This window comes from Ptychodera flava, unplaced genomic scaffold (genome assembly GCF_041260155.1).
Source record: "Ptychodera flava strain L36383 unplaced genomic scaffold, AS_Pfla_20210202 Scaffold_45__1_contigs__length_1260105_pilon, whole genome shotgun sequence".
Taxonomy (NCBI): Eukaryota; Metazoa; Hemichordata; class Enteropneusta; family Ptychoderidae; genus Ptychodera; species Ptychodera flava.
In genome coordinates this window covers 125,628-151,480 of record NW_027248367.1, presented here as the reverse complement: position 1 = coordinate 151,480, position 25,853 = coordinate 125,628, and the positions used below count along the sequence as shown (strand labels likewise).

Sequence of the window (25,853 nt, the reverse complement as noted above, 5' to 3'; positions counted from 1 at the left end):
GGATTATTGCTTGTATTTTAGCTGAAGAGTGCATATACAGATGAATACAGTCAAGAATCCATTTTTTGTATTCAGCAAGCCTGTATTCATGTGGATTTATGTGAATTCACGTGTATTATACTATAATACAGGGAACTCATTAATGTGAATTTATATGAATTATCGGGTTTTCATGCAGTGCACATTATATACTCTTAGTTCCAGTAGGTATAAAATTACCAAAAAAATCTTAAAAATACAAAATGAAAGATATCCCAGTAAAACTGAAAGTTTCGCAAAGTTGCCCAAAAATTAAAAATTCCGGATTTCAACTTAATTTCAATATATCTTATTAACAAAACCCAAAGAACCTGTTTACTAAATATCAAAGCAATCAGACTGGTAAATTTTGAGAAACAAATTTTTTGACCAAAAATGAGAAAAATTGCCCCCCCAAAATACAAAATTGCAGATTTCATCCTAATTTTAAATATATCAAATTAACATAAACCTTAATTAACAAAGCTACCAGATCACAAGTTTTAGGAGAAAAATTTTTTGACCAAAAAGGCAAAAATTGCCCCAAAATAAAAATAAATTGCCAGTTTCAACATACCTTCAATACATTATATTGGGATTAATCTTAGATACCTGTATACCAAATATCAAAGCTATCAAATCAGTAGTTTTTGGATAAAAAATTTTTTTATCAAAATTATGAAAATTGCCCAAAATTACAAATATGACAATATCAATACAATTTGCAGAAGCATGACTGAGGTCATTCTGAGGAACATGAATATGAAGTTTCATAGCAATCAGATGAGCGATTTCAGAGAACAAGATTTTTTGACTAAAAATGGAAAAAAATACCCTAAAAATACAAACATGCAATTTCATCCCAATTTTTGCACACTTACTTTAGAATACCTAAAAAAGTCTGCATACCAAGTTTCAACCAAATCTGACCACTGCTTACTGAGTTTTAGCCATTTGCAGGATTTTTCCTTTTTTTCCCCCTCATTTGCATATTTTTGGCACTGACATGTTCATTTGAACAAATTCACATCTCCACCAGTGTGCGAAATTAACGTCGGTCCGACGGTCCGAGACCGACAGATTACTCGTCGGGCCGAAAGTTTTAAGCAACATGTCGGTCCTTATGACCGACTGGAATTTGGAATAAATGATGAAAATTTCTCCATCAAGACCTGTAACAGATGCAGATGATGACTGACTCTGAATCATGTGATTCAGACTTGAATGTCATGCACCTATCAATGTTTTCCACCGTGGGAGTGCGGGGCAACAAGGGATATTGATCGCACTTCGTGTCCTGGTAGTGGGGAATTCGATCTCTATGGTACGCCAGACCGGGGGGGGGGGGGGGGGTTGACAATGTCGCAACATAGTAATTTTTGGTCTTGCGACTTTTTACATTTACAAAGAGTCTAATCCCTCCGATCGACGCGCAGAGCACGGTGCAGCTGATTACACTCAGATCAGTATGAATTACGTCCGTGCATGCAGATTCTAGCAATGGAATGCATTGATTTTGGTGCAACAATGTGACAAAATATTACAATAATACTCGTCTAGTGAGTGTAACCCTGGTAATGGTAGCATATCTGTGTCATATGATAACAACACCCAGTATCACTTCACTAGTTCCACAAACTTTTGGATTTGGAATTTGGAATTTTGGAGTTTGGAATTTACATGTAGACCTACACAAGTGTGCATAATACAGCCCTTCATTTTATCAAACTGAAATTTTGAAAGTAATCCATACGTCATATAAAAAACCGTTTTCTTTGCTTTGATTTTCCATTGAAGCGTTGACTTCAAAACATAAGCGGTCCATAGAAGAGTTTAAGACAAAAACCTACTACGAGAACAGTGCTGTTGACTAAAATAAACACATTTGGTTTTGAACATGAAGGTATTTTTTACCTCCATGGTTTTGAACTACGCCCGATACAAGGACTAGATGTTACACGACAGCCCGATTGTGCTACCTGCAGTCGACAGGCAAGTTCACGTTTCGCTGCGTTTGTTTGTGGACCGCTAGAACATCTTGCTTGCTCGTTGGTCTTTAACCAAAGTTCACAAGGCCAACTGTTACCACGATATATTGTGAAACAAGTGTACATTAAACAGAGCGGCCTTATCATTAACAGTTTTGTCGAGTTGCACGATCCGTCGTGTATACTCTCAGAGGCCGAGAGTAGGGCTTCAAATTGTTTCGATGTATACCGTTTTACGACAGCTGTCGACAGGCAGGCAAAACTCACCGTCATCCTGAACTGTATGGGGCTAAATGTCGCAAAAATTACGTCTTTTAAGATTTTACGGTATCATTAACTGATCGTGTCGATGGTTTTCAGCAGTATCGAGTGTCTGTCAAACTTTTCAGAGTCATTTTAATAACTTTAAGCTTTCAAAGGGCGATGAGACCCAGCAATCACTCAGGCAAAACTTTTCGATCAGAAAATATGTGCCATTCATGTTGTCTGCAATTTCTATAATTGAGAAAAAGTTACGATACTTGTTCTTTTAATTAAAAATATAACTTCATCTATTTCTTCATGAATGCAACAGAGGTCATATTTAAGCATATTTATTTATTGAAAAATTTTGAAAGTAATCTATACGTCATATAAAAAACATACCAGGTATTTTCTCCCTTCTGTTTTACGTTACAATGAAAAAGTCGTAGCGATCATTTATTCAATACACTCCCCTTACTCATGACTGTTTTCAGGGTACTAAGTTATTCACTCACTCTTCTACCACCTGCGTTGGCTTATTTCAGAAGTGATTTTCAGCTCGCCAACCATTTTCAAATCACAATATCACATGCCCTGGTGTAGTGTACAATTGTACACAGCAATGTAGAGAACACCATTCCCCATAGAAAGTCATGAGAGACAAACTTTCTCGCTTTCATCATCCACATGTAGCCAGTGCATGAGCCTGTATTCCCCGGCCCCTGGGTGTTTGACATCATTTTATAGTCCGAGAGTGGGGATTGACATGGCTAGAAAAAATGTCAAATTCTCCTTTTAGTCCCATAATCTCCCTCCTCCCCGTGGTGGAAACATTGATAAATGTGTGCGCATGACAGATCCTGTCAGATTCCAGATCATGTAGATGAATATTTCATGATCATTCACTTACACTATTCTGCAATTTATGTGAACAATAGTCTTTTGGAGTGAATACTTGCTGACTCTATTGATAAAAGGACATGAAAAATTAAATATTACAGCATTCAAAAGTATAGTATGGTGGAGAAGTTGACTTTAATGGTCGTTAACAACTGCATTTATTGAGGACCGGCAGTTTTCTGTAAGGACCGGAAGCTTTGGCTTGGTGCAGGTCCTTATGACCTGAAGCTATTTTCTCTTGATTTCGCACACTGATCTCCACCCCTAGGTGCACCTGTACACCAAATACTAAGACAGTAGGTGCTACGGTTTAGGAGTTTTTGATGTGGACGGACATACATACATACATACATACATACATACATACATACAGACGACATTTATCCACCTTATACGAATACCTCCCATTTGCATATATACATATGCATATTATATGGGAGCTATAAATGTTGCCAGGACTGTGTAAACTTCCATTGATCTTCTATAGATAGACATATATACAGATACAGAACTTTACATAATTCTATAGTCTATTTTGTAAGGGCATGTAACTACATACACACAAAATATGGGTACAACTGTGACAGCATTTGTCAGTGCCATCTTCTGTATTAGATTATATTTGATCATGTTGTAATTTTCATTATTGATCCTGAATTTGGCACTTAGAAAAATATATCCCTTAAGCATCTTGACAACATTATTCAAGTAACCATAGCAACCATATCCACCCATAGTTCTCAGGAGAATCAAGTCACAGCAAGGTTGAGTAATGTTATTTGAATCCGTAGTTGTTTAACCTGTGAGTAATTTGTTATTTTTTCAACAGAATAAGAATTTGGCGTCTATTGATGTGATATTAAATGACATTTTAACACATTACTCACAAGCTTCAAACATATGCATTTGAAACATATTACTGTAAACTTGTGTTTATTTGTTGTGTCATCCCTAAATACCTATCAAAACTCATTATTTTGTCTGACTACCATTGAACATTTTTAATGGTCCTTAAAATTTACTTGACCTCGGATAGTTGACCAAAGCTTTGTCATGTCAAACCCTGAATTGTATCATTAATCACTAAATTTCATGTGACTCATCCATAAACTGTTGCAGTATAAAAATGTATGTGTATTGATCTAAGTCCACCATCAACACTTCAGAATCATGTTAAATCATCTGTTTTCTGCCTCCGTTGACTGATCAACAAAAGTCTTCAGTGAAACATTCTCAACATATACTAAAATATCACTACAGCAAAAATAATTATCTTCTGTGTAGCTACCATAATAATGTTTTCAAAATGCCTTTCATTTCAGCAGCATGGCCTGTAGACTTGAGATATTCAGTCAGCTGATAAGTGACTTACCTGACTAAATATAAATGACGAAAATAATTAACCAAGTTTTGCTGTAAACATTAATGATACCTGCCATGGCTAGACTATAAATGATATCATTATTTTAGTCCTATATATATAGAAGTAGCTGCAAAGGGAAAGGAGAATTTTCAATTGTCAAGTGATGTTAAAGGCGAGAAGGAAAGTTCTGAACCACAATGAGGACATAGTCTATATTAAGCTGTTGTTTGTGAATGTATTCAAGTGAATGTAGTGCTATGCGTGAGATGAATGTATTTGGGAATGGCGGTTTATAGGTTGACCTGGTTCACCCCAGTGTTCTGTAAACAGATCACTATAGAATATATTGGGTTTTGACTGAAACCATGGTTGTGATAGGATTAAGACTTCCTTATTTTTACATTTTTTCTTCTCACAATGTGGTGTTGAGTTTTCAGAGACTATACTTAACCTTATGTGTGTGAATGTATTCAAGTGAGTGTAGTGCTGTATACAGGAGATTAATGTATTTGGGCATGGTGGTTTACAGGTTGACCTGTTCAACACAATTGCATGTAACAGATCACTAACGAACACAGTTGGTTTTGGTCAAAAATGGTTGTGAAAGGATTAAGACTTCCTCATTTGCACACTTTAGTTCTCGCAATAAAATTATCGCATGTGGTGCTTAGTTTTCAGAGTACATGATATTATCACTTAATTAATGTGCATAAAAACTGAAGAGCACATAAATATAGAAAAATGGCTGCAAAGACAACTTTCACATGAAATGATGTAAAACTGTTATAAAGTAAACAGCGCATTTTACGCTCGAAATTTTATAGGAGGCTGATGAATAGTGAAAATTCTCTTATTAGTGCTGCTATCAATACATATATTATGTGTGGTAGCCTGTTCTGGAAAAGACTGTTTTCCGACTGCTTTTAAAGTTTTCTGTCTGACAGTTTTAATTTCCATTATGATTTAGTTTTTTTATAGTTTTTTATAGTTTATCAGTCCCCCTTTTTTCTGTATGTTTTTTGGTGTATGAGCTGGTTCTCGAAATAAATAAATAAATAAATAAATAAATAAAATAAATAAATAAACACGATTTAAAAATGAATCTGAAGAGAATGGCTGGATCATAAATGTAAGTAGTCCTTATTAATCAGTTGTGTGTGTGTGTGTGTGTGTGTGTATATATACCGGTATATACCGGTAGGTAAAGTGGTGTCCAAAATAGATCTGCTGTAAATAGATTTCACCAATGATGACCATCATTTTCACCAGGGAGTAGGAATTTGAACAGTGGCTCTGCATGTGCCACGTTACTTTGTGTTGAAAAAGTGCCAGGAATGTCTTTTTGCATACCCTGGCTGCTTTGCAATTTCCTTATAATATCTCATCTACTTCACTGAAGATAAATTCAATGTCTACTGTTGAACTGGTTCCTTTAGGGGTTCTTCTAGCAGCAATGATTTACCAAGGGTCATTTGAGTACACAAGAATCGTATGACAGGCAAAGGTCAGCAAAGAATGAACTCTTGACCCATTTCTTTACTGTTTCCACAGCGTAGCACAATAGGTTTGTTGTAAATCATGTGATTTCAGTTTTACATACCTACTTGTTCTGCGCACGCGCAGCAACATTCCAGACACCTTTTGAGTCAATTTTACCACAGCCAGGGATACCTGTAAACTTTTCGATTCTTTTACTCAGAGCTTCACTGGACCAATCTGCATTGGATATCCAGCAGATCTAGATGCCTATTTGTGTCAGTGGAAACTTCTAAGCCATAATAACTAAGGTACGCTATGGTTTCTCTATGGTTTCTCTATCCAGTATCATATGTTTACTATGTGTGTCAATTTTTTATGAGGCTTCCTTGTTGAATTTTCGTATAAAAAAGAATGTCATTTTATTTTTAAATATCGGATTTTCACCACTTCCCTTTTGAACAAATTATCATTTATACACATTTGAAATTCTCTCTGAATCATGTCTTTCTGTATTCTGCAGTGTGATATATGTCCGATAAAAATTACTGTGATTACAAGGAAGTGGACATATTGTACAAAAATATTTCATGAGAGACAGCTAATAATTAATACTGTCCTTTGTAATTCTGAAAACTGATCTGCCCTACAAATTTTGATAAATTTCAAGTGATCCCGGCATTCAATACAGTAAAAAGTGCATGATTTTTCACCCCTCACAGGGTCATGAAGACATTTAGCAAATAAATACAGTTAATGACTTGAACATTTAAGGTGAAAACTGAAAGAATTATGGACAGCCTATTATCCCTAGATTATCAGTCAAACTATAGTCCTTGTAGGCTGTATCATTTCTTGGCATTAAGATTCACAACCTTATCAACATTATAATACTATAATTTGAATTTCCCAATAACTCTAAGTGGAACTCATTCTTAAAGTACAGTAATCTATTGTCTCTATCCTCATATTTGCTTGATGTTGAAAGAAGTTAAAGTTGCACAATGCCGTTATGCCCCTAAAGAATTTGAGAAACATTTTTGTATCAGTTTTTACTGTTTATTTCTTGCTTTTTTTAATTAAAAAAAATAAGTGTCAGTTTGATTTCTTTCAAATAATACGTTAATGACAGACAAATATAAAATGTTTATGCGTAACCGTATATCTGAGTTAAAAAACAGTTTTCAGACAGATGCAGTTTACTTTGAATTTTTTGTAACTACATGCCCATAAAATATACATAAAACAGCAGGTATCAAAGCAATCTTATCTTCAACATCAGATTATATTTGATGAATGATATCATTTTTAAAATTGATTATGAATATAGTACTTAGAAAAATATATCACTTTGGCATCCTTGACAATATAATTCTAGTAAACAATAGCAACTATCCAAACTACTTTCCAGGAGATTGTGATCAGAGTAAGGATGAGTAATGTCATTTGAATAAATTGTTGTTCAACCTGCAATTATTTTGATTTATTTTTAACAAAATAAGTATTTGACCTCTATTGATCTGATATTAAAGAAGTTTGACTCATTAATCACATGCTTCACAGTTATGCTTCTGAAAAATATTACTGTAAACTTGCATTTTTTTTATTCTATCTATAAGTACCTATCAAAAATCACTGTTTTGTCTGACTACCATCTACCAATTTTATTAGTCCCGGTAATTTACTAGACCCGGGCTTGTGTGCAAAGGTTGTGTAGAACCCTGAATTTTATCAGTAATTGTCAAATTCCTATGACTATCTATAAACTGTTGCAGTATGTGCATCAAACCCATCATCCAACTTCGAATTCGTGTTTTATTCTCTATTTACTACCTCCATGAACTGATCAACAAATGTCTTAGCATTCCTTAAAACGTTCTCAAAATTTCTAAAATATCACTTAATTGGAAACAACTCAGCGAAAAATAATAATCTGCTGTGTGTATAGTGTGCCGTACAATAGCTTTCAAAACACGGGTTGACCTATTCACCAAATGTCCTGTAAATAGATCACTATTGAATACAATAAGTTTTGGCCGAAACCATGGTTGTGAAAGGATTAAGACTTCCTCATTTCTACACTCATTATTTTCTCACAGCAAAATTATTGCAAATGTTGCTGATATAGGATAATATCATAACATACATAAAAATTGATGATGAAAATGTGGAAATTTACATAAAAATGATAAAATGGTGTAAAACCATAATTAACATGATTTAAAAATTAATCTGAACATAATGGTTTGATCACAAATGCAATACTTCTTAATAACCGTCCAGCTGTACATACCGGTATATATAAGCTAAAAAAACATGGGGTTTTCACGTAATATAGGAGATATTTATTGGAATGTTCTTATAGTGTCTAGGAAAAAATCAGCTGAAATTTCTGTTCTTGAATTATTATTATTATTATTTAATCTTTAATTCAGACATAAAAAACGTCCATATAAAAACATAAAAGAAAATGACAAGACAACAACAAAAAAAAATACTTAATATAAAATATTAATCCAATGGGCTTGTAGTCCATAAAACCGCCTGTCACATGCAACAAGGCTGTTAATCAAAACATTAGTACTTGAATGAATGTTCAGCTGAATTTTACAAGATTGAACATAATTTGAAAGGTGTGGTGAAAATTTCAAAGTTACACATTTGAATCTTATATCACATTTATAAACCACTCAGTATTAACCACTAATTATATTAAATCTTAACAAAAAAGAGTAATAGATCTTTAAGAATACTTACTTTTAAAATAATCTCTTAATATGCCCAATATATCTGTTACTGTTGAAAATGCCAAGTTGCCGATGATGCAAATCATATACCCTGGACAAAACTGTAGAAACCTTGGAAGATTGCCAAGCATTACCCTGTGATCAGGTAGAATGGTGTCCAAAATTTATTTGCCGTTTAAATTTTACAGGTGACTCCTTGTCGTAAGTGTATGCACTATAGTGCCTCTGAGCCATGTAACTTTGTGTTGAACAATTTGCTAAGAATTAATTTTTGCAACGTGATGATTATGCCAACTACACAAGGCCGTAGACAAACATTATATCTGCTGTTGAACTGGTTCATGTAGGTGTTCATTCTATCAATAACTAAGATTTATGAGTTGAAGTGTCAGTACACAAGTACCATGGCAGACAAATGTCAGAAAAAACTGAACCTTTAACCCATTTCTTTACTGTTTCAATACAGAAAAGCAATCATGTGACTGGTAATGCAAACAAACCAATATGTTGTCAGCAAAATGGTACACAATGCATGACAGGCAAAGGTCAGCGACAACGGAACTATGGACCCATTTGTTTTATGTTTCAACAGAGCAGCAACACAATCAGTTTGTTATACATTATGTTACTTAAGTATTGTTCTAAGCAAACACAGCAACATTACAGACACCTTTTGAGTAAATTTTTACCCAACTTCAGGAATATTTGTAAACTTTTTGCTTTCTTTTGCTACTCAGAGCTTCACAGGACTATTCTGCTTTGGAAATTCAGAAGATCCAGATGCCTATTTGTGTAAGTTAAAACTCAGCAAAGCCATAACAACAGTATCATATATTTACAATACCTGTCAATGTTTTCATCCAAAAGTACAAACTCTTTAGGATATTTTTAGGCTTCCTCGTTCAATTTTTGTGTAATTATAAAAAGATTTTTATACATTGCATTTCTATAACTTCTCTATTAAAAAGTTATCAAATATACACACATTTGAAATTATCTATGAATACATTTTTCTTTCTAATTTCTGCATAATGTGATCTATCTAATGAAGATCATTGCATCGTAATGAAGTGAAAATAATGTACAGGAACTGTTGATGTAAGGCAGCTGAAAATATATAGCATTATACTCTCACATTCTGAAACCTGTTCAATTTTGGTACATTTCAAGTGATAACAGCATTTAATACATTAAAAAAATGGTAACTTACAACTAAATTTAGTGTTTGAAAAACAGTTGTAAAATTAGATGACCTGAACTTACCATTTATCTTGTGTATCTTATTATACCGGTAAAGTTGCTTAATGTCAATTATTTATTCTGGGAAACATTACTTTGAGTGGTCAATATATTATTATTTCAACTAGCAATCTTTGAAAAATAGACAAACATCAGAATTCTGAATTGTATTAGTTTTAGTTAATGACTGCTCGTTCAACGTTTCCTAACACGAAATGATTATAGACGTTGTATATCTGTTCTGATCTTTTTGAAAAGACGTGCAACAGGAAACACAATTAGTTTTTGACGTACATGTAAAGGGACTATGGTGATTGTTAATTACGTTAAAAACATTCACGTAAACCAGGCTTACGGTTTTATAAGCATATTTTGATATGAAAACAGACTAAATCTTAGTAACATCATTACCAAATGTTTATTTTCTGAAACATATTAAGAAAAGTACAAGTCTATCAACTTTTGCAATGACATCGATGAAATCAAACAATTTTACTGCCTATGCATATTGTTGCAGGAAAAACTGCATAAATTCTGCCCTGTTGATTATAATGTAGGTGTACCACTAATCAAAAATTTTGTTCATATCAATACCATGATATCACAACACAATTTTATTTCTCCAGTCAATCTGGTCAACTCATTGTTTTCCCTGCAGGGACAATGGCAAACATACTCTCTGAAGCACTGCTTGTATCAACATCATGGAATGCAGCATCAGATGACCTGACATCACAACCAACAAGAACACTGGTCAAAGATTTCTGTGAAAACACACCTCAGTCTGATGGAGTTTCTAAACTCTACTGTACTGTCCTTGATGTTGAAGTCAGTGAAGACCAGAAGAAAGATGCAGAGAGTGTTGGAGTTACTCTTATCCCAGCTACAAGAGACAAATGGTCAGATCCTGAAGGAGACCCACCTGCACCAACCTGGTTAGTCAATCATGACAGATACTACCCACGACTGAAGGAGTTGCAGCATATAAAACATGTTGTCAGCTTTTCTCCCAAGACAAAGAATGCAGCAGCTGCTATCCATGAAAGTCTTTTCCCTCAAGCTCAGTTACACCAACTATCTCCTCCTGAGCCAAATGGGGTCTTGTTTACTTTCGATATTTGGAATAAGGATGCTTGTGGTCTGACTAGCTATCACAGGACTATAATCCATGATTTCTGTGTAAGGAAGGCCAAGGCTGGTGAACAACTCATTGCATATTCCACTGTTATAGATGTAGAACTCAGTGAAGACCAGAAAAAAGATGCTAAGAAATGTGGAGTTACCTTGATTCATGCACAAAGGAAGAAGGTAGCTAATAAGAAAAGGGATTTGCCAAAGTTAGAGTGGTTGATGGAACATCAGAGCCGTTACCCTGACCTTGGAAAATTGGAGAACATCAAGTATGTAGTTGGTTATGCTCCAAAGACTGGATGGGCTGCTGCAGATATTAGAGAGACACTGTTCCCTGATGCAAAGCTAATCTTGATCAACCATGCCTGTCCAGAGAAAAACTGTCTCTTGTAATATGGTGATGAGGAAGATCCTGAATTGGAAGAGGAGATGTTGAAAATGGCATCTTTAGCTGATGTGTTATTCTCAATTGGTCCTAAAATATATATGTACTTTAAAAATGCCTACAGAGCAAATGTTGACGGAAGACAGCTTTCAGATATCCCACATGAAGAGATTCTTCCAAAGCCTGGACAAGTTTACTTTGATAGCAAACTGGTGATTGGAACAGACACTGACGGAGCTCGCACTATATTGACGTATGGACAGCTTGACACTCGAGAAGCCTTGAAAACTTGTGAGTCAATAGCTGCATCTATTGGAAATGTTGCTAACAACTTCAAGGAATTTCATAAGGTATGCCCAGACTGGAAGATTAAAGGTGTATCCAAGCGGAATAAAAAGAAAACAAGAAGATATCTCATTGAAAAACTTAAAAGTGGTTACATAGTGCCAAACCTTTATCCAACCTATTCAGTAAAGAAATTGTTACAAGTTCTTCAACAGTCTCACCTCTGCCTTCCTCCATCATGCTACACTGACTACAGTTTTGAAGGCTTGGAAGCAATGGCAGCTGGTCTACCAACAAGAGTCCAGGAAGGTTCACACATTGCTTGTATGATTGAAAAGCACTTTCCAATGCATAAAGATTTCTGTGTCATGACACCTCAGAAGACATGCATGGACAACAAAATATCAAGATGTCTCACTTCCAACACTGACGCTTTTGATCATGCAAGGAGTCTTAAAGAAGATTTCATTAAAAGTAAAGTGGTCATAAAAAGCTTTGCAAAATTTGCTTCTGTGTTTGAAGGGAACAAAGGGACCAAGAAATCAGGTACAACAATTTAATATTTCTGAAATATTATATAAGCAATAATGTAGCCCCTCCCGGCCCATAATGGACGAAAGCAAACTTTACACGACATAACGTACGAGGCGAAGCCGAGTACATTATGGAGTGTAAAGTTTGCTTTCGTCCAATTATTGGTGGGGTGGAAGGGTTGGGGGTGGGCTAATTATTGCTATTATTTGATAGTTTTGGCAATGCCAGTGAACTTTTAGATGTAGAAAACTAATAAAAGAGGAACTTGAAACTGAGTTTGAAGCCAGTGAGCGTTGTCCAGCGTGATCGCCCTGACTCTGTATACTTTGTACATTTACAAGTACTCAACACTGCATTGCACTGAACTCCTATGTTCAACACAAAAATGAGCAGCACTTCCATGGTTCAATTTGGAAATATAAAATGATGTATTTTCGAAGCAAATGAAAAGAAATTGCATCCCAACCGTCTATATCGAACTTGAAACATCACATTTTAATATCACGCCATTCTAAAAGCCGACATGGTGAAGTGCCAGACATAAAGAAAACGGAATGTTCATGCATCAACATCAGTATGATAAGCGAGCTGCATCCATGGTATAAGCTGATCAATACGATCATTGTTATGTCGCAAGTATTACAGCATTCAATTGCAAACGTTATCAACAGAGTCCAACAATGTTATTAAATTTCATTAAAAATTGTCTATAAATTAAATTTTCGATGACTTCTTGAGAAGAGCTATTTTATTTTGGCGAACGAGAAAACTCGACGTAAACAGGTGCTTGAAAGGTACACTTGACAAACACACAGGGGTCTTCCATCACAATATCGAGTATAAGGCAAGGTGAAACCATAGACAGGGAGAACAAGTCATCGTTGATGACACAGTCCCCACTTGTTATTGGGTACTTTAATTACAAGTCCTCAGAAAGGATAGAGTCATCTTCATTAATTAGGTCTGTGATTAAAATAATGCGATACAGATGGGGCTTATGGCCAAAATGAGTTCCATGGTGATGAACACATAAAAACAATGTAGGCTGACATCCTAATTACAAAAGATAATTAAATGATTTAAACAGGATGCTGCCAAACATTTTTGCAGCCATATTTGATCTTACCATCTTAAAAATCAAATGCATATGTATCACATAAGTCAATGTCAATGTACTAACTTTCCGGGTCGAGACTTGCCAGAGTTATGGCTCTCAACATGAAAAAAAAATAACAAAATGGCCGCCATGTGGCCATATATGATCATATCATGAAGCAAATAGAAGAACATATGTATAACATAAGTCAATGTGCTTGTACAGACTTTGAATAAAATCGGTTGATATATGTGTGAGTTATGGTTCCAGACATGAAAAAATCATAACTAAATGGTCGCCACGCTGCCATATTCAATCTTATCATAAAACAAATCAATGTGCATATGCATGACATAGGTCAATGTTCTTGTATCAACTTTGAATAAAATCTGTTGAGATGTGCCTGAGTTATGGCTCGTACATGAAAGAATTGTAACAAAATGGCCGCCATGCGGACATATTGGATCATATCATGAAACAAATTGACATGCATACGTATGACATAGTATCCTTGAAGTAATGAAGTAATCCTTGTACCAAGTTTGACTGAAATCATGCCAGGCATCTCTGACATATCTGCATGAATGGACGGCGGATGCAAAGACGGACGGCAATGACCAAACCTATTAGTCCCCCCAGACGGTCTCTGTGGGGACTAAAAAAAGATGAATGAAAGTATCTCTGATTACAGTCAGTGCATCAGAACTAGGTGGCCAAGATGTAAGATCAATGGAGAGTCCATGGTTGTCGTGATTGTTGGCAGTAGCTGACCCTGGACCGAGACTTTGAATGGCTCCGTGATAATTTCCATAAACACTTTCGGTCCAAGGTTGGTGGCAGCTGCCGTTGTTGGCCTCTTTATGGCTGGTTCGAGTGGCCTTTCACGCTTGCATCGTTTACATGGCCACTGACATACATAATATGCCATGTGTCAAACCCAGTATCATCTAGGAGTTTGCAAGCGTACTGAGTTCTGTTTCACCTATACGGCAACGAAGCGAACCATGTTGTAAACAATGTAGTAGTAGTACTGCATACTGCAGCGTATCGGACGGGGACTGCATGCTGAGCGCGAGCCAGACAGAGCAGACGACGAGTGCATGCGGGAGGACTAAAAAATTGATAAATCGTACAGTAAGACATTATTATCAATATTGTGCACCATTATCAAGATTTATCGTTTTGTGTATTACATGGTTTATCCCATACTTTCCCTCCTTTTAAATGTGCAGTCCTTTTTTCGTTTTAAAAAAAAACTTGTATTGTTATGCTCGCTGTGGGGCCGCAATGCTGAATAATGGAATACATTATCAGTAATAATGTGGGGATATGACGTCACAAAATTCACTGGTATTGACAAAGCTGTAATATAATTAAGCAATAACGCCCGCTGCAGGAGGGTATACACGAGATTTTGGTACAATGCGCGACATATAGCACGAGCCGATCCCTTACGAAAAAATATGGCTTCTGGCACATAGTTGTGCATGCTAACCCACAATAGTTGTGGATACCAAGCTGCAACTGTTTGTGGCTTATAAGCAGGTTATTCATATTTTATCATGCAAAGATCTGTTCTGGCACAGTTTTGCGGCATACAGGCCGCTGTGATTGCAGACGATATGCCGCAAAAAAATGGGACGGGGCTTTTAGCGGCATAGAAGCCGCTGTGATTGCAGACAATATGCCACAAAAAATGGTGGGGTAAAAGGTTTCATGGTAAAATGCTGCTATGCATGCTTCCTGAGCTACCCCCTCCCTCCCCAACCATACCTGCATTTGTACCTACCAGTTTTATACTAGCCAGGAGATTACCATACACTTCACATCTTCATTTGTTTTAAGGGACAGTAGCTGTAACTTATGATGTTGTTCTTTTAACTTTTGTGTGTTGAGGTAACTTTTCACTTTACTCACTTGGCAAAATAGGCAAAAATCAAGACACATAACAGTATAAAAATACTGCATAAAAATTAAGTTACAGCTACTGCCTTTTAAACCGCCTACTCACATATGCAAACAAAAAAAAACACTTACCACATATCTTCACGATAATACCCCATTGTTTATTTTGATATGTAAAACAATGATGTTGGTACACTAGGCTGGACCACTAAGAAATTAAATAAAATCAAAATTCAATAATCTAATGAGGTTCATGTGAAAAACATAACAGAACACGTCTAAAAGTCTGCATTTGATTTTTCACATTATCCAAAGTTGTTTTCGATGCCATCCTAATGTTTACGATCTTGTTCTGAAACTTCAGATTGAATGTTCCTGTTGATCCATTGGTCTGTTCAGCTTCATGGCCTTTGCCCATACACTGAGAATAAAAATGATAAATAACAGACAAGGATATTATTACATGTGCAAAGTGAAATTGCTTGTATTTTGTCGACTACCCTTATTATATATTAATACAAAAATTCACGGAAAAGAGCATTCATGTGAGTGAAAGAAATTATAATAATTAATATTAAATAATTTACCTAATGATACAAACTCATGACATATCTATACATTATGTTATTGTGATTACCAAATCATTGCTTTTCAGCCTCATTTTCACTATTTACTTGTGACACACCACTCCAAACTACAACTATTGACCAGCGGTGATTGGGTTTCAGCACATCTCAAACAGAAGAAATGTAAATGGAAAACTGTCTCATAAATGAGCCCCCTGCGTGTTTTAAGGTAATATGCACCTCGAAAGTGAAAGACTTAAACTTTTGCTCTAACTTTCCTCAAATAATCTTTCAATCATTCTCTTTCAAATTCAAGAATAAAAATAGGGGGTCACCGTGCAACTTTTGGTAGTAGAGAAACAAATAACCCAAGATTTACTGATATTAGAAATTCAAAATGGCCGCCATCCCTGTGTTAACTCTATGGCGAAAAATAAAAATTTTCGAATTTCAAAAAACTAAGCTGGTAAAAAGTTTTCTTTCACCAAGAGCTTTAAAATGAACCCCCACATGTAGTATATCAGAAGAGAACTGTAAAAGTTTGAGAGTCCGAATGTCTGGTCCCCGAGGTGCGTTCTACCTTAAAACAAAAAGTATCCCTTTATAATAGCGCAGTGCATGGTTACAGGTTTGTTACTAAATATAGCTGTACGCGCGCAATATCGGACATGCAGCTTGAAATGCGGACAAATTTTATCAATGTTGCATACATTGCTGTTTTTTGCAGCTTGTACTCTGAGTCGTGGATATGCCTATTGGTATTCATTGTTACACTAGCAGTTAGCCCACTAAGTTGTATTTTCGTCGTTCTTGCATTCGTAATTTTCAAAAGCGTAAAGACAGTGAGAACTGCGAAAATTATAGAGACAACTCGTGGTATTGAAAATTACTTACCGAATTTTTAAACGATCTGTAGCTCTTCGATCAAACTTTAGTGTGTCCGTGACCGTTGTTCTTCGGGACGATATCGCGGTCTCAGAATCGGTCATCCAAGGGCCATCAACGCATCGCAAACGCTGTTTGTTGGTTTTAAATTCATAGCTAACCTTTACGTACCCTGAATGATAATGTCCTACGGTAATTTTACGCTAAACTGTACAAAAATCAGAGCGAAAAACGGCGACGATATACTCCTCGCTCAAACATCCTAACGGCCTACCAGTGCATATCAGATTTAATTTGCCGCTCAGGATTTGACCCATGACCTTTTGGCAATCTGACCAATCATAAAGAAATCTTCACATGATCTATGACATCATCAGGCGTGATTCTAGAGTTCCGGTTCAAAGTCTGACCCACGCATTGTCTCCCTGCTTCAGCAAGCAGCTTGATCGAGCTCGAGCTCAGCTGCATAGCTTGCGTTTGAAAACCAAAACGACACAAATACATGGGAATAACCTTTCTAGATCAACACAAAACTCTACAAAAACGGCTCCGACATAGCAGTCTCGTGACTTACAAACTTTGCCCGACGATGACTTTCATCGCGCACGTCCGTATTTTGAAGCCCAGCGTGATCACTATGAAACTATGCGTACATTATTATACGCTGGTAAGCTTTACCGTACGTACCTCCATGCCGTACGTACGCTTTCAAGACCTACTCCGTACTTGCAGTTCATTTAAGACCCGCGTGTGGAAAGGGCGTAAGAAAACACAAAAGAACAAGATATACGTTATTTTTGAGTTGCAGTTCTTTGAAAGACTAGTCTTTTCAAGGGAGATATGCACGTGAAATAAGTTCATTATACGTCGATTTAGCCCTGCGTACGATGCTGTGTGTTCCGCTACAGCTAATCGCCCCGCTCACCACAATTAGCTGTAGCGGAACACACAGCATCGTACGCAGGGCTAACTAACGTCGATATATGGTTCGCCAGAGTTAATATTTTGCAAAGCCTTTTTTTCTGTAGAAACAGTTACGCTGTCAGTGAGAACCAATCATTTGCAAAACGTACATAAAAAGTCAGTGATTGATTTATTGCACCGATCAAAGTCAAATGGTAGTTTTTCACACAATTTGTTGAAAATCAAAGGTTTCCTGCTGTGCCAGCTGTAGTGTCACTGTCAATGGATATCTCATCTAAGAATGCGTGATCAAGTGGAGTGTCAACTCAATGTTGTGGCTTATAGTGAGCAATATCTTGCTCAAACTGTGTTTATTTAAATATTTTAGCATACCTGCCACAAAAGATTTGACTGATTGTCTTTGTGTGCCTGTTAAGTGCCTCTAGTGGCACATATCGGCACATAATGAAAAATAAGTTCTGGCAGCCTTTTTTGTGTGTAGCTTATAAGCCGCAAGACAGTGGGACATATGCCACAAAAAAAAATTTCGTAAGGGATAGGCTAGGTATTGTACCAAAGTTGAGTGGATACCCGACTGTGGCGGAGGTTACTGCTATTATATTATATCAACTTGTGTGTCTTTGTTGTCTTACTTGAGGTATGTAAGGGTAGCTCAAACCCCCAACTGGGACCGCCAACTGGGACTCCCAGTTGGCTTAAAATGCACTCTGGGACCGGTCCAGTTCACTTCTGGGACCGGTCTCAGAAGCGAACTGGGACCGGTCCCAGTTGGCCTCTAGGACTGGTCCCAGAAGCGAACTGGGACCAGTCCCAGAAGCGTACTTGCTCGACGTAACTGGGACCATTATGATTGCGGGGAAACACACTTGTATCAAATGAACTGTACCATGGCGGTAAGGTACCTCCATGCTGTAATGACGAAACCATAATATTAATGGGAAAGAAGTTTCCCATCCCACTATATGCCTTTTGTAGCAATTGTATGCACTTGTTTTATTCATATTCTCTGTACTGTTGTGAAAATTATGTATGTTTTTTGTGTGGGAAGCTAACATCTCCCAGTTTCATTCAAGGACAGTCAGGTCTCATTTCAATTCTGGGACTCGTAGCTCCATAGAGCTATGACAGACATACAGACTGAAATAGAAACCACTGAGACAGCATATACTACATATAGCTACTAGCTGTCGATGAAGTTTTGAAGCAGTGCATGTTGTTGACTTGTATATTCAAACCCTTTGTCTTAAAATGTAATGGGACTATTATCACCTCATTGATGTCTATTTTTTCCTCGCATAACAATGAAATGATTCTGCTGTAACAGCACATGCATGCACTAATGGTTGCCCCTCTCCTATTTGTGTCTATCTGTTCAGAAATATAACTAGGTCCAAATTAAGATATCAGTCATATACTGCAAGTGAATTGCAATTCTATTAAAACACAGCGGGTTTTCGTTAAAGGTTTTGCTTGCTGTTTTTAATGTAATGAAAGCCTTGATGAGTTAATTGCTAGTCTTGCACAGGTATTTTCATCTCCTTTTTCATCTGATTCAGTACACAGTCTCTCTATCAACGTGATCCGTGCAGTAAGATTTCAACACACACCATAGCACAGGACTAATTACTAGTTCTAAGAATGAGTACATCGCAGTAAGGCCAAAGTAATCAAATTCTTTGTTTAGCACGCCCACTCAAATGTTTCGAAACATGAGCGGGAAGGCAATACTAAAACACATACAAGAAAATCAAACACACCTTATATTTTCTTGATTATTTCCATGTAACAACATAAGTGTCTATACAAAATCATCAGAAACTTCCTTTCATCGTGATCATCATAAGTTATACCACAAGATGTGAAATTTTGTAAACAGGAAAGCTCAGTAAAATCCTATTCAAACCATTGGCAGTAGAAAAAAACCCAGTATGTGCACACAGACAAAACAAAGAATTAAATTACTTTGGCCTTTAATAGTTGGGATCTATTAAATGTCGCGTATACCTACGATTATGGCAGAGTAAAAGATGAAAACATTAACAGATTGTTAGTATTAAGTACCAGTAACTGGGTTTTTTCATAGTGGTCCCAGTTTACAAATTGGATGTGTCCCTGAAGTGTACTGGAACTGATCCTGGAGGCCAACTAGGACCGCGGCCGCGGTCCTAGAGTTAATTTTGAAGCCAACTGGGACTGGTCCTGGAAGCCAACTGGGACCGGTCCCAGAGGCCAACTGGGACCAGTCCCAGTTCGCTTCTGGGACCGGTCCCAGAAGCGAACTGGGACCGGTCCCAGAAGTGAACTGGGACCGGTCCCAGAAGTGAACTGGGACCGGTCCCAGAGTGCATTTTAAGCCAACTGGGAGTCCCAGTTGGCGGTCCCAGTTAGGGGTTTGAGCTACCCTTACATACCTGCTTATTTGGTGTATTTTCATCACTTTTAAAGGCCGCTGCGGGGTATAAAAGGCCCCCTAACTTATTAAAGATTCATTAGCAATGTGAGTGACAAGTGGTAAGAGCTCAGCTCGGTGCTCCATGAAAATCGCCCTGAACGCGCTTCAACCAAGCCGAAAGAGGTCTAAACGAGCACGTCTGGTTTTGTAAACCTGTCGGCCTCATAGCTATCCACATAATATTTTGCAGTTTTTCGAAATAAAGAAGATTTAGCCGGAAAATCGGCGGCAACCCATTGTTCAGCGTCCATGGGAAACGGTTGTTGCTTGTTTCAAACAGCTGTCAATCATTGAGGGACGCGCAGAAGCGTAAACGTTCAAACATTTGCAATGAAAACGGATCAATTACACTGCGTAAATAACTCACGTATCCGATGGGATAGCTGTACGGCTAACGGTGTGCACCCACTGCGATACATCTACAAGACCTTTACTTTCGCCATGCCACGTAGCGTAAAACAACAAAAACAAAAGTTTTGTCTTTGTTATGAAAGTATGAGAGGTTATGCATTTGTTTAGTCAAGCTGCCTCCGAAACGTCCACATTTAGATTCAAATCAATCAAGAAAAATCATTTTGTATGCCAAACTTGCAAGCTCCCAAAAAAGTAAAAAATAGGGTACGGTAGTTCTCTTTCTGGATAATGTGCTGGCCCTGAAAAGGGCCGTTGGTATGTGTGTGTTTTGGAAACACACTGAAGATATATTCTACAACCAGCGATGACCACTGTAGCGCTGGTTCGGCAGATTTGGGTAAAGGTACCGTACTTGCCTGAGAACGCAAGCAGGCATTACCTGTCTTTTGGTGACGACCACCCCATCTGCCAGCATCCTCAGGTCAGCTTTCCTCGACAAGTATCGTTCGTCCTTCCACGCCCCTCTTCTATCCAGGAGTGTCCAATATTTTCGGTAAATACCTTTTCGGACGGCAGCATTCGTAATACTCGGTCTCTGACCACTGCCAAGCCACTGTTGTCGCGATGCTGTGACACAGGGTTGACAGAGACAGTGCTCACATTCAACTGCATCGTAGTCTCTAGGGACTTGGATGCCGATAGTGACGACACTGTCATTGGGGAGACTATCATCTGCTACCGTCTCTTCATCGGCACTGCCTCTTTCTTCAAGATCCCATCCATAATGCGTGAACAAACCACGTATCGCATTTTCTTGTTCTGGAGTTACGGCAATACTGAGTACGCGACCCATGTTGTATGTACGAGTTGGGTAACTCTACTAACAACTGACTGTTTATGAATGAAACTTATAGCTTGATGATCCAGACACATTGGCGACATCTCGTCTGGACCGTGCATATGCAAGCTTTCTATTGGTTGAACTATTCATAAGTTTGAAAAGCCCCCCCAATCATCAACAAATGGAATTGGTTATATGATTTCTTGTAAGAAACACCCGCCAAAAGTTTGAAACTTCACTATCAGCCAAAAGATGTGGTTTTTGTCTTTCAGAAAGAGGGTAAGAAGGTACTAGAAAGTCAGATAAAAGGAGGACATCGTCAATTATCCTCTGTGTCGCTATAAGTCAACCATGGGATAATTAGACATACGCAACCTGTGTAGCAAAATTTATAAGAAAAATAAATATATTTACATACTAAAGATTACAATAAAATGAAGCAAACTGCGTTCCTGTAAAGTAAGATTTTTCACGATGTTATTCAGTATGGAATCCTCTCCATGATCGATTTCAAGTTCGCACATGGTCGCATTATTTATTTGGATGACAACGCCGCTTTCGTAAATTGAATGAAGGAGTCACTTTGGTCTTTTCAGCAAACAGTACTCATCACAAATATTTAACCAAGACACGATATTTTCGTCAAAAACGGTGGGAGTGTGGCAGATTAGAAGGAAGATGTGACCAGATATAACCAGTAAATTTGTATAAAAGACAGACTTTGGCGAATTCACATGTGTTGTACGTTTGACACATGCGTTTTACTGTAGTAACTCAATTTAGAAACATGAAAAGTAATATGCCTCTACATCGCGATGGTGAAATTCGTATATTTCTACTATGAGAATTGGGGAAACTTATCCTAGGTCTTCTATACAGCGACCGACACCGCCGAGGTGTTTCCATCGAAGTCGGCTCCGCCCTAAATTATACAAACCCAACTTGTTTCGTCCCTAACTAAGACCAAATTTTGTTGGAGACTACCATGTGTATAAGTGGATTCCCCGACACACTACAGGCAATTTTAGTTATGTGTGTCAGCTGACAAGCTATGATTCTTTCTCTTTCCTCGCAGGATAATTAATAAAAATATCGGAAGATACGTAGACGGGAGTCGGGTTTACGTCCATGACAGCACATATACACACATTTGTCATCGATGCTCGTGACACAAAATTTCTGCTTATAAACGTAAAGAGATGTAGCTTACTGTAACATTCTCTTGATCAACAACTGCAAACGTTGTTTCAATGATGACCGATGCGAAGAAATCGTTTCTGAAAACATCAATCACGTAAGCCAGGCGCGCTTTTCATTTTTCCGGGCATTTGCCGAGTAAACTCCAAGGTCCCTCCAATTCACATCTATAGGGAGTATGAGTTTGCTAATGGCAGTCCCGCTGCTCGATCATGCTTTGATTGTGGTCGGGGTGAAGATTATTAATTAATTAGGTAAAATAGGGACATCTCATTCACAAAACGTAGGCCAAAGTTGATTTAGAAACGAAAACATTCATCGGGTGAATTACATTTTCAAATTGGAACTTCTGTGGACTTCCACGTCTCTAAACTAAGTGGAAACCTAAATATACTGTTTATGGTTGAAAAAATAACGCTGTCCAGTTTTTGTGACACCAAGCTTCATGGCTTTGACTGGTGCAGTGTTATCAGAAACTTTCAGAGCTGTGTCATGTAAAAAGCTGTTATACATCGGACAAAGGACAATAAATGCAGCAAATAAAAAAATTCAACCAGACAAAATTTTCCTGGAAATTCTCGGTAAAAATTTTCCCAGAAATTTCATGCATATTTTGTCTTCCTAAATTCTTCTGGTATTGTCATTTGGGCCAACACGCACCTCCGCTAATCAAAAACCCCTTTCACACCTCCCATGATCGCAATTCCCTCACACACCTTCGACAGATGTAGACTTATCAGATACCAGCACTGATACGCTTGTCACGAACAGGCTTCGCTTGTCACGAGAAACGCATGTCGCTATAGCTACAGACATCGCCTAAGTGTTTCCACCATGCACAGGCTTTGATTTACCTTCCTATGAAGCGCTCCCAATATTAGAGCGACATTTTTATTTTTTGTGTTTCTCATCTCCCGATGACCGACCGTAAATTTCAGCTCCGACATGAAATAAAAAAAACGTCTTTTATTTGCGATGCCTCTGAGGCGATCATCCTAGCAACGGCTCTACCTATTTTGTGAGATTGCGGCGACTCAGACTGAAAGGACAGAGAGCACAGAACACTGAACTGAAAGACAAGAAATTGCAGTGACTGAATGGACAGAACAATGAACTGAAACAAATACAGGGTTTTTTTTTTGTACTTGTTTTTTTATTGCGACCGCCCGCCCTGCCCGAGTATTCCTCTTGAGATGAGAAACACACAAAAAAATAAAAGGGTCACCAAGTAACGATCGACGTCACCCAGTTTAGTTGCGTCATCTTTGTAGCATGCATCATCGACATATAATGTTCGGCTTGTGATATGATCGGTTGCTGTCGATTTGTCTCCCTCATGTTTCCGTGACTCATAATTTGACGTATTTTTTCCCTTTTACACAATTCGGTCTGAGGATTTTGGGTTTCAACGCCATGAAAATGTGCGATGATCAAACGATTGCGGTTCACTGCGATCGAGATCATTCGGCGACTTCAACGTGCATCCTTACAAAATGCTTTAGCTACAGTTTTCAACAATTCTGTCGTTGATACTTTACCACTATCCATGGAGACTGAACGGCAACTACATCTTGGCTATATATTCTTTTCGATGTGTACACTCCACGTCTTTCACGTCACAACAGCTGAATGACATGCAATAATTTTTAGCACTGGGTATCATATGATAGTGGCATACAGGCATGGTTCAAACTTCGATATCACCAACCGCATACTTGAATTGGAAATATAGCTTGTCTAGCATGCAGTTTCGCCCTTGTCCACAGTCCCTCCACAGTACACTGTGCCATGGTTTTTTTTAGTTTCTTTTGAGCCATACGTGGATGTTTCCACAATTTCAATAGACGCTCGCACACAATGGGCTAACAGTTGTCTTCCCTGGGCTACAATCTTAGACTGTGTTACCAGAGAAACTTTGATCGCTAGAGAAAAAAAGAATTTCAAACCTGTGTACGCATGCATTGAGGTAGCTGTGGAAATATGGTGGGGAATATTGCGTCTATCTGATGAGGGTCATTACAAGGTCGACGGTATCGGCACTACACATCGCTTGATTGACCTTTGATGACCTGCATAGGAGCAGCCGTCCTCGTCGCTGCTCTTCAACCGCTGCACAAGCATTCATGTTTTTGGTGTTCGCCCGGGTAGTCTGCAGCGGCCGAGCCATGCTACAGCCGAGCACTCACAACACATAAAAAAAAGTAGAGCAGTATGATGAGGAACAATGCAATAATTGTGAATAAGTGTCATAATGTGTGAATAACCATAGACCCTCGAGAAAAACGAAGACATTGCGACACCAGCATTTAGGTAGCTAATTCATTAGAACCAACGTCCTCGAACGAGTGAACCTCCCTAAGAAACGCAATTCTGCTACTCTGCGACTTCGGGCTGTACAGCGGCCACATTGACGGAAATGTATTCTACTTTTCGCATCATATTCAAGCAATAGCAAATATTGTACATTTCCGAGTTGTCTGGTAGATGACTTCAAAATCACTGTGAATTGGTCCTTCAAAACTCGTCATGACACAACCCCGGAAATCAATGATGTGGAACGTTGTAGCAATAATGTGAAATAAAGCAAAGATATAAAGTATCATAATCACGCGAAGGTGGCAGATTGATTTTTAGAAATGTCGTCTCCATACTATTAGGCGTGATTTGTCCATGTCAAGCATGAACAGGCATCGACAACACACTGTGCGGCCACTCAGAAATGTTTCTCACTTTACAAACCCACGCCGCTCATGACTTATCAAGGTCTCCAGTACACATTCTTTCTTTCCGTTCTGTAAATTGAAAATGGCAAAAGCACGATCAGCGTAAGCTGCGAAAGATCGTAGCAGGTATGTATACATTCATTGTACCGTAGTCTCTGATCGTCTAAAACTGCCGTTCTAGAGTGAGATCACCGCTCGAAATGCGCTGAAGGTTGTTCAAAGAAGCTTATACGCGTACAGCTATAGCCAGTCTGAGCTTATTTGGGCGCAAACAGATTACGCAAATAAACTATCAACGCTCTGGACCGCTACTTACATACTCATTATACATGAACACACCCGATCAACACCCACACAAATTTTGCGTAAGCTGGATCCCGGGTCCCACCGCAGCGGGCTTTAAGCCCCAAATGCAGAAAACGGACGTCTGAGAAATCGAATGTCAGAAATTCTAGGCCAAGACCGAGCATTTTTATAAGTTGGGATTACGTATCCGCATACCGTATCCTACGATAAATACGCAGTACATTCATCAACATTGCATTTTATTCGCATGGAACACGAACACTACACTTGTTAAAAATACCTGCTGCTGCAGACA

The 25,853-nt window shown here is 37.9% G+C and overlaps 1 protein-coding gene and 2 long non-coding RNA genes across 3 annotated transcripts in view; 1 reads left to right on the top strand and 2 right to left on the bottom strand.

Annotated features, from left to right (window-relative positions):
• LOC139128166 (uncharacterized) overlaps positions 1-25,853 on the bottom strand; it is a 65,691-nt gene that overhangs the window by 3,341 nt on the left and 36,497 nt on the right. The window lies entirely within an intron of this gene.
• The window catches only part of LOC139128154 (DNA ligase 1-like), a 51,790-nt gene continuing 37,471 nt past the window's right edge, over positions 11,535-25,853 (top strand). The window contains exon 1 of the mRNA XM_070693991.1: positions 11,535-12,321. Coding sequence (XP_070550092.1) covers positions 11,535-12,321 — 787 coding nt within the window. The remainder of the gene's footprint in view (positions 12,322-25,853) is intronic.
• On the bottom strand, positions 15,451-17,114 carry LOC139128197 (uncharacterized). The gene is made up of 2 exons (XR_011551218.1): positions 16,771-17,114; positions 15,451-15,731 (listed from the first exon to the last, which is right to left on the bottom strand). It is a non-coding gene; the product is annotated as an uncharacterized lncRNA (long non-coding RNA).